The sequence below is a fragment of the Chionomys nivalis genome, chromosome 10, assembly GCF_950005125.1.
Source record: "Chionomys nivalis chromosome 10, mChiNiv1.1, whole genome shotgun sequence".
Taxonomy (NCBI): Eukaryota; Metazoa; Chordata; class Mammalia; order Rodentia; family Cricetidae; genus Chionomys; species Chionomys nivalis.
In genome coordinates, this window is record NC_080095.1 from 42,976,613 (window position 1) to 42,987,095 (window position 10,483).

The window sequence follows — 10,483 nt, forward strand, 5'->3', positions numbered from 1 at the left end:
CCTCGGATCGATTCCCAGCACCCATCAAAGTTACAACCATTCACAGCTCCAGTTCTAGGGACCTCATAACCTCTCTGACACCTGTGGGTACCAGGCATGCATGCAGTACACATACATACGTATAGGCAAAGCATTCAATACACATAAAAATAAATCTTAAAAAAAAATGAAAAAAGGGCCTGGAGAGATGGCTCAATGATTAAGAGCTCTGGTTGCTCTTCCAGATGTCCCGAGTTCAGTTCCCAGCAACCACATGGTGGCTCACAACCATGTATAATAGAATCAGATGCCCTCTTCTGATGCACAGGCATCCATGCAAGTAGAGCATTCGTATACATAAAATACATAGATAAATCTTTGCTGGGCAGTGGAGGTGCACACCTTTAATCCCATTACTCAGGAGGCAGAGGCAGGTCGATACCTGAGTTCGAGGCCAGCCTGGTCTACAGAGGGAGTTCCAGGAAAGCCAAGGCTACACAGAGAAACCCTGTCACACACACACACAAAAAAAAAGACAAATAAATTTAAAATAAAATAAAATAAAATAAAGGTATGTAGCACCTAGTATAGCCAGCACTAAAAAGTTAATTGGAAGGGAAAGAATGGTTAAATATATCTGGATCCTGGGTTGGGAAATCTGTCTAGAAATGTTTTTTTAAAAATAACTGGGGAAGTCTGATACAGACTAGACAGTTCATCTTAGCAGATGACTGTCAGCTGCTTTCAGTGTGGTATGAGTATTACTACTGTAATCATCATTAAAAGAAAATGAAGCCCAGGGTCAAGGGTCATAGTACATACTCTCAAACAAGTCCCATAGACTTGTTGAAAACACCATATGTACAAACTGACTGTATAGTCCAAAAAATGGGATTTTCAAAGTACAAATGTAATCTAGATGGAGGCACAAATGATCATACAGCATCTTGTCACTTTCCTGTTCATGTGAAAGTCATTAAGACAGTAGAAAAAATAGTTCAGCTTATTTTTCAATAACATATATGCCTCATTGTTGCTGTGCCAATGGAGTAATAGACAAACTTAAATATCTTTTTGATAATACAATATATAATCTTTTTATATTAGCTGTACTTTTTAATCTTTTTAAAACATTTCATTTCATGTTACCAAAATGCCAAAAGGAAAACAAATTTTAGGATCATTTTGATCACCTGCCAAGTTCACTTTGTTTCTGCCACGGGGTCAGAGGTGCCTGTGGAAACGACGTCTAACACAGCACAGCTGGAGCGTGAACAAGAGAAAATAGGGCTCCTGCGAACGGTAACTGCGCTTACTCAACAGTTTGTTTTGATGTCCTCTGACTGTTTCAGATACTTGCCCACGATGGTAGCCTTACAGCACAAATCATATTCTCAGATTCAAAAAGCGATTCACTGAGAAACTAACACTACATTGAATATGTAATAATGAAATACCAGACAACAATAAGATATTATACCCCAAAGCATTTATTCTTTTAATGAACAATCATTTCCTCAGAACAAAGATCCATTTGCTTGATATGAAGGTAATGAAACCAGAACAGCACAAAGAACAGAGCTGGAAACCCAGCATAGGCATACAAACACATCTCCTGCATGTATGGACTATGGACTACCCACCCACCCACCCACCCCCAAACTACTCCCCTACCCTCTCCCTGCAAGAGTGGATTACCCTCCTTCCCCCTCCCTGCAAGAGTGGACTACCCTCCTTCCCCCTCCCTGCAAGAGTGGACTACCCTCCTTCCCCCTCCCTGCAAGAGTGGACTACCCTCCTTCCCCCTCCCTGCAAGAGTGGACTACCCTCCTTCCCCCTCCCTGCAAGAGTGGATTACCCTCCTTCCCCCTCCCTGCAAGGGTGGACTACCCTCCTTCCCCCTCCCTGCAAGGGTAGATTACCCTCCTTCCCCCTCCCTGCAAGAGTGAATTACCCTCCTTCCCCCTCCCTTCATGGGTGGACTACCCTCCTTCCCCCTCCCTGCAAGGGTGGACTACCCCCTTCCCCCTCCCTGCAAGGGTGGATTACCCTCCTTCCCCCTCCCTTCATGGGTGAACTACCCCCTCCTCCCTCCCCTGCATGAAACATCCTAGGACAAGAACACTTGAGGACACTGAAGGAATTCATCACCTTAGTCTCATCACCTCTAATTTATAAATTAAGAAAAAAGCAGCTTATATAGGAAGGCACAGGTGCCCATTCTGCCAAGAATAAGGTATCAAGACTTTTCATTTTGGAGTCGTCATTTTGCACAACTCTGCATGTGCTGAATGTCTGTTTCAAATAGCTTATGACTACAGACAGTAGTGCACAGTTCAAAAATATCCGAATATTCTTCCTTTCTGCCCAGTCTAATGCATCAGTCACAAACACAGTATCTCTGAAAAGATACATGTGGAATATTGTTATAAATAGTACAAATCTGCAAAGACAACAATCCTGGCCCGTTAAGGGAAAAGAGTGAAAACCACAAGTTAAAGATGAGCACAGAGTTCTGGGATGGATCCTGGAGCAGAAATGGCAACTGACAAAATCCACACAAAACTCGTGGTCCATTAATATCCTGCACCAATGCTAATGTCTTCATTTGATAAACACATTGTGGTTATGCAACACTTTGATATAAAAGGAAGCTGGAAAAGGTACATAGAAATTGCACAATATTATAACTTTTCTATAACCCTAAAATTATGTCAAATGGAAAGCTTCACGGAGGATAGCAGGTGGCTAGCCCTGTTTGACTTATGTCTAGACAACAGGGTAACAAAGGGAGAGGGAGGAAAAGAGGATGGGCGGCGGGCTCCAGGATCCAAGCTTCTCAAATTGTGACTAGGTTTCCTGGCTGCGCCCACATCAGCAGGCTCTCAGGGCTCTGCTTGGCTTACACAAAGCTCTACAGAATGGGACTTTCTTTCCCCACACCCAAAACCTCGGGAAGGAAACAGCTTGTTTTCCCTCAGCTTTCTTTTCTTTCTTATCTTAACAAAAAGCAAGAGTCTGGCATCAGCTACAAGTTCTGAGAATCAGAACCTCCAAGGACCAAAGAGGAGTGCAGATGGCTTTCCAGTGCTACCAAAGAACACATATGCATACCCCCAGCTTCCCAGGGCACCTGAGGGGATCAGAGTCCCCCACTCACTCCACTGGGCTCTGGTAAAGCTCACCTGCAACCTGACAAAGTCAAGAAGAGGTCTACAGAACATCCTCTGGGGTCTTGGCTTCCCCTGCTCCTGTACCCAGGAGTTCAAGCACATCCAGAAAATGCTTCTTATCTCCCCCAAGCACACTCAGAGACAGGGAAAATCATCTGACTTAACCAAATAACATAATAAGCAACGTCGTCTCAGAATTAACAATTACAAAACTAGAAAAACAAAACAGATCAAAGTTGCCATGCGATGGTATATCCGTGCAGCAAAGAGCTTTAATTGGAACTAAGTTTGAATGAAAAGGTACTGTGAAAGAATCTTGCCATTATCAAAGACAAAAATTTTACTGAAATGTTTTATTCAATATTCCATTGACTAAGCAGCTTACGACAATGCCACCTGTGTTAAAAGAGCTTCATGGGGAGAGAAGGGCATACTGGGCTGTGCTCTCGGCACAGCTGATGGCAACTTAAGTCGGCATTAACCTTTGGGAGGACAACTTGGCAAACTTTGACCACTCTCTCCTTTTCAAAACAGTCTTTCCTTTGGCTCTCCTCTTCATTTTCCGGCCATTGTAACCTTCTTTGCCCATTTTTAGATGCTATTGGGTCTTGGAGTTCTGTCCAATGATATTTTCTTCTTAATTAGTTTTAGGATAGCTCTACAACACAGGATTTATATGCCAATAGCTTCAAGTAAATAACTTTTACCCCACATTTCTCTCTTGAACATTCCTCTTCAACATTGTGAACTCCAGTTCTCCGGTCAGTCACAAAGATGCCCTCCGTACGGCTCACGGTCTGACATCGACAGTCAGTTCGCTTTCCCATTCACGAAGGAAAGCACTGCATACCCGGATCCCGCTCAGACCTGGACTACCCTCTGCATCTCACTCTCACTCTCAACAACTGTACTTCAACAGGTTACAAAGACCCTACAGGATGGATCTCAACTTTCGGCTCCTCCTCCATCAGCACTCACCCTTTCCTATCCCTAGGAATTTAGACCAAAGAGCTACAACGTTTAATTACAAGAATATTCCCCCTGAAGTTTTTAAAAAGTGAAAATATTTGACCTGTAATCAAGAAAGGGATTTGCCACAGTAACACATCACACTGTGGTCCCTCTGGAAGCTATTAAGAACTCATGTTCCTGGCTGGAGAGATGGTTCAGTGGTTAAGAGCATTGCCTGCTCTTCTAGAGGTCCTGAGTTCAAACCCAGCAACCACATGGTGGCTCACAGCCATCTGTAATGAGATCTGGTGCCCTCTTCTGGCGTGCGGGCATACACAGAGGCAGAATGTTGTATACATAATAAACAAGCAAGCAAACAAACAAAAACTCATGTTCCCTCATGGAAACATCAGTCAAAAAAACCCAAAAGGTTCTAAAACACAGCAAAGCAAACTGAACTATTTAGGGGAGGGGGAGGGAGGGGGAGGGAGGGAGGAAGGGAGGGAGGGAGGAAGGGAGGGAGGGAGGGAAGATAAATATATAGGCACAAACTAGAAAGGGGCATTGGATTCCTTGGAGCTGGAGTTATAGGCACTTACAGGTTGCCTGCTATGTTTGTTAAAGATGAAATACCACAGTTTCAGAAACCACTGTAAGCCATAAAATCACTTAATTGTTGGAAAACTAAAGGAGTTTGTTTCTTTTCCAGCCTGTGAATACACAGATTTAATCAGGAAGTCTATCAATTCACTGACCTGACAAGTTAAAATTTCTGGCCATTTACCAATGAGAATTTTTAGACAGAGGAGCTGAAATTAGCACTGTCCACTTGACTCCGGTTTTGCGTCCCATGCCTTCTTCTATAGATCCCTATGTCTGACCACTTATTTAAGGAGATATCTCTAGAATTAGTGTGGTGGTTTGTTTTCTGCTCTTATTAAGAACATTAAACCCTGTCATTTTTAGCCAGGCAGTGGTGGAGCACACCTTTAACGTCAGCACTCTGGAGGTGGAGGTTCAAGGCCAGCCTGGTCTACAGAAGGAGTTCCAGAACAAACCCTGCCTCAAAGAAACAAACAAAAAAATCCTCATGGACCCATATATTTGAATGCTTTGTCACCAGAAAGTGAACTGTTTGATAGGATTAGAAGGATTAGGAGGTGTGGCCTCCTTGGAGAAAGTGTTACTGGGGGAGGGCTTTGAGGTCACAAAAGTCCCTGCCAGTCTTAACTCTCTCTTTGTCTTTGGATCAAGAGGTAGCTCTCAACTACTTCAGCACCATGCCTGCAATGCCTGCCACCAAGTCTGCTGCCATGAGGATCATGGACTAAGCTTTTGAAGCTGTATGCAGGCCCCAATTAAAGGCTTTGTCTTATAAGAGGAGCAGAGGTCATGATGTCTCTTCACACAACAGAGCAGCGACTAAGACAGTAAGTTACGGACATGTCTAGATCACTCCTAAGCATCTGAACAGACCATTAGCTAGAGGGTTTGATTTGAATTAATTTATTTGGAGGCAAGGTCTCATATAGCTCAGGCTGGCTCAAGCTCCGTGTAGTTGAGAAGGATAGCGGTGGACTTGAGCTCCTCCTGCCTCTGCCTCCTGAGTGTTAGAGTCTTGTAACCCCAGGTCTGGTTTGTGCACTTCCAGGGACTGAACTCAGGGTATTATCCTATACTCCATAAGCATACTGTCAAATGAATTACATCCTCAGCCCCTGCTAGTTAGGGCTCTAAAGACACCAATTATAAGAGAACCATACTGTATGAAGTATGAGTTTTTAGTCATCTTTAAAATTTCTGAATCTTTAGGAAAGAAAATTACTTGAGGGCTTCAAAGGAGTCTTTACAGATGATAAAGATCAACTATAAAAATGAGTAATGACAGCAACTAGGAAAGTCAGAACCATAAATGTTATATGAATGATTAACTTAAGACAATCACGCCACAGAGTACTTAGCATATATTACTTTATATATTGTTATATGCATATAACTGTGCAAGGTTGTACACACAAAACCCATCTGGAGTTGTCTGGAGTCATCCTGGCATATGACTTTGCAGCCACAGAAACTAACAACCCACCTCCTAGACATCCCCTCTGCACCCAGCTATTCCAGACCAGTTTGGCGGTCAGCCTAAAGAAGGTCCACATATGTAATACAGTTCTCAGTCAACAAACACTTATTCAAAGAAGACACTGAATATTTATTCTATCTGGCCCCTGCCCTCACTGAATTGATAAGTACCGTGGCAGTAAGGCTGTCTACACAGCGAACACAGAAACAAAGATACAAACACATGGTTGTGAAGAGCCATGAAAGAAACTGACAAGATGAAGAGATGAAATAAGACAAATGCTGTTTACAGTTACCAGGCTACACTTCTGTGAGAGGAAACTTAAGTCCAACCCCAAACAACCTGCAACAATCAGCCTGAGAAGAACCCAGAGGAGAGTCTCCTTTTGGAAGACACAGCCAGCCAGAGCAAAGCTCCTGCAAGAGGAAGCAGCTTAGCAGATACCCAAAGGACTCTATACCTTACTGCAGAGATACTTGTCCATCCATGTGCCTATCTTAATGTAAATATACTTTAGTGTTTCATCATCTAGACACATAACTCTTAATATAAACGACTGTACGTGGAGCAATGTTATGACAATGGTTTCACTCAATAAATCCAGAGTTATCTAATCTCTTCTAGGCATGCAACACTATAGAGAAAAATTCTACCTAGACATTCTTTGAAATGTCATTTACTGAGGGCTATTCTCAAGGTGAATAACCTATTTCATAAATATTTCCTTGTAAAATACTCATGAAATATGTCACACATGAGCAAATCAAGGTTTAGGAAAGTAATCTTGCCCAAAGAGCACAAATCAACAGCAAGGCCAAGATCAAAATCATGATAACACCTAATTCCCACCCCACCCCCCAAAAAGCTACCCTATACTCCCCAAAAATCTCACACATGACAAGCCATGCCCATTACCATTAGAACAATATAAAAGGGGTAAACAAGGAGAACAGAAGATAATCAGATAAGCAGGAAGCTTTTTTTCCTGATTTCCATCACTTAGAAATTAATTGTAGAAACTGTATCCTTCCCCTTTGAAAGACCCACAAAAGCTAAAAGGGTATGTATGTGTGTGTGTCTGCGTGCGTGCACGTGCGTGCATACGTGTGTGTGTGTGTGTGTGTGTGTGTGCTTACAGGGATCCTGAATGATGACTCTGGTTTCAAAAAGTTCTGTATTAATCCCAGTTCACACCTACCTATGGCAATAAAACGAGTCACAATGGCTCAGCCACATGAGGATACTTAGCAGGGCTAAGAACCTGTACACAGGCTCAGTAAAGTCACCATCACCTGCAACTCTTACTGGAAGAACACATGAATAATAACCATGTGTGAGGTTTTAATACAGAAGGCAGGATTTTGCTTTAACTTGGATATCTATGTCACACTATCTCAATACTAGATATCTCAATCCTATAGCACTAGCATGCTTCCTAAAAGGCTACAAGTCCTCTTTGCTGACTCCCCAACCATGAACTCTGATCATTCATCATCATCCCTACAATCAGAAAGAACACTTGCTGCTGCTTATGATCTCTAGGCTAGACTTTAAGTTCCCTGACAGAAGAAAGGGAGTCCTGTTCATTTCCTAATCATCTCATGTGCCTTGCACTGCTCTAAGCCCTGAGAAAGCAGCAATGAGCGCAATGAAGCCCCCACCTGGCCAGAGCTATAGTCTATTATTAGCTTACACAGTGTAACAAGGTGACAAAACATTAAGTACCTGTATCATCCAGCAGAAAATGTTCGTTAGAAAGCAGGCAGAAGAGTTCAGAAGCGCTATGTTAACTTATCCAGGAAAGTCTCACATGCCAGAAGCCTGAAATAATCTAACCAAAGCAAGCCACACAACTATACAGGAAGGCTCTGTGAGTTCGAGACCAGCCTGGTCTACAAGAGCTAGTTCCAGGACAGGCTCCAAAACCACAGAGAAACCCTGTCTCAAAACACCAAAAAAAAAAAAAAAAAAAAAAAAAAAAACTATCCAGGAAGGGAAGAGTCCATCGTCATGGTCGTGCCCTCCCGCCCCCCTCACCGCCCAAGAGTAGGAAGAACAAAAGCTGCTAGGAAGATTACGAAGGAGGTGAACTGCATGTGGACCCCGCAGAGGCAAACACGGAAAGCAGGTCTAAGCAGAGGAGCCATTCCCCTAGTGTCTTCTGTGGTTCAGTTAATTCTACAAAAAGGCTTACGACACAAACCTTACAGCGCACGGCAAAATCCTGACCTCCTGACAATCATTTTGTCTTAAACCTACAACCTGTCTGGACACAAGAGACGCCAGCTCTGAAAGCCCTGTGAGCCTGAGGATCCTCACAACCAAAGCCACGGGAGCTGCTCATTAACGACATCATATTCCTGGAAGGTACACGAATGTAAAGTGAACCTGGTCGGCCAAAATGAATTCAAATTATAACATTTGGTGATAAATTTTCCGATCTTGACAAGACTGAACAAGTCCTGGAATAAGCCATCAGCGTTTTTAAAAATAGCTCCTTTAAGCGCGTGTAAGTTCCTTCAAATACATTTCTATGAGAAATCAGAATCTGCTTGGCAATGTGACATTTAGCACACACACTCACCATCCCCCAAGGCATGTTCCTGCCAATTAGTGATACTGAGCAATGAGGCAAATAGGCTGCCCTAACTCGTGGCGCTTATTATACTCCTCTTCCCGGATTTTCTAACCCAGCACCTTTATTCTGGCACCTTGAAGAACCACGAAGTTAACAGAAATTCCCTGAAAATGAAAGTTACTATCCTTCCTTCCAAATTACTTTAAAATTTGAAAGCTTTATTTTCTCAAATGTCCCAACCTAAAATACAGTGCTGTTTTGCTTTGTTAGAAATGTGCTAACATCTTTCAGGAAAACATCTTTTAAAAACTTTCTAGAGAGGTGGCTCACGCTGGTAATCCCAGGAACTCCAGGGCCTGGACTACACAGCGAGTCTCCGGGCCAGCCTTGGCTATAGAAGGAAACAGTCCGGGAACACAAAACACTTCAGAGAAACTGGCCCTAGTGCACCAAGCAACAGGCGGTGCTTTCCTTTTCCCTGCCAGTCAAAGGCCTTGAACCAACGCAAACAAATGGGTGAAATGCCAGCCAGGTTCCCGTGTCTCCCCGCTCCCTGCCCGCAGCGCTGGCCTGGCAACACTACAGCCCCTCGTCGTGGGGCTGAACCGAATGGAATCCGCACCCAACCGATGAGCGGTTTGCAGAAGCTCGAGCCCGCTCGCGGTTCCCCCCCGGGCCAGGGAAACGAGTGCGAGCCGGGACACCCCACGACTCTGCTCCAGGCGGAGCGTGCACGGCCTCCCCCAGGCTGCGCACAGCCGGGGCCGAGGTGCGGGTGGGGATGCCCCGGGGAGTGGGGCAGGAAGGGTAGCCGGAGACCGGGGAGGACCGGGGACCCCGAGGAAAGGCCTCGGGCGCAATTTACGCAGACCCGGCGCGTGAGGAAGCGGGATCCGGCCGGGGACCGGCGGGAGGGAGGTGCTAAAAAGAGGGGAAACCCGGGGCGGAGAGCGGGGCGGGGGAGGGGAGCGTCCGTCCGCCGCCGGGACCGCCGCACACCGGGAGGACAGGGGCGCGACCCCCGAAGCCCCGAGGTGCCCCCCCAAAGGCGAGCGCAGCGCGTGCCCGCCTCCACTCACCATGTAAAGCGTGAAGGGCAGGCCGAGCAGAAAGAGCCACAGGTAGAGGTGGAGCGCGTTCACGAAGGTGGCCTGGTGCGGGTCGTAGTACCAGCCGCCGCTGAGCGCGGCCCACACCCCCTGCCGGAGGATCTGCAGCGTCTGCGACCCCATCCCCACCCGGCGCCGCCGCCGCCGCCGTCGTCGTCCCCGCCCGGGCCCCAGCTTTGGCCTCGTCGCCTGCTCGCCCAAGGCCCGGTCTAGCCCCCTCCCGAGCTCCAGGAGAGCGGCCCGGAGCCGCGGCGCTCGCTGGTGCTGCTGCACGAGGAGGAGGAGGAGACGATGGAGGAGGAGGCGGCAAGCTGTGGGGCGGAGAGCGGCGAGGAGGAGGAGGAGGCCAGGCTCCGGAACGCCGCCGCCATCTTGTCTCCACGCTCCGAACCCGAGCCTGAGTCGCCAGCGCCTCCGCCACCGCCGCCTCTGCCGCCGCGACCCCCGCCGGCCGCCAGCCCGGGCCTGGCGGAGCAGGCGACAGGGCGCCCGGGAGGACGCGGAAGAAGCCGCGCCCCCTCCGGCTCCTCCTCCCGCTCCCTCCGCCCGCGGAGCGGGCCCCACCGGTACGCGCAGCGCCTCGGTCGCGCGAGCGCCTCCTGTTGGCGCCCGG

The 10,483-nt window shown here is 46.6% G+C and overlaps 1 protein-coding gene across 5 annotated transcripts in view; it reads right to left on the reverse strand.

The window, feature by feature from the left end:
- Window positions 1-10,006, reverse strand: part of Pcnx1 (pecanex 1) — a 141,058-nt gene extending 131,052 nt beyond the window's left edge. For all 5 annotated transcript variants that reach the window (XM_057782090.1, XM_057782089.1, XM_057782087.1 and 2 more), the window contains exon 1: window positions 9,841-10,006. In XM_057782090.1, coding sequence (XP_057638073.1) covers window positions 9,841-9,993 — 153 coding nt within the window. In that variant the 5' untranslated portion in view covers window positions 9,994-10,006. The remainder of the gene's footprint in view (window positions 1-9,840) is intronic.
- Between the last annotated feature and the right edge of the window lie 477 nt (window positions 10,007-10,483).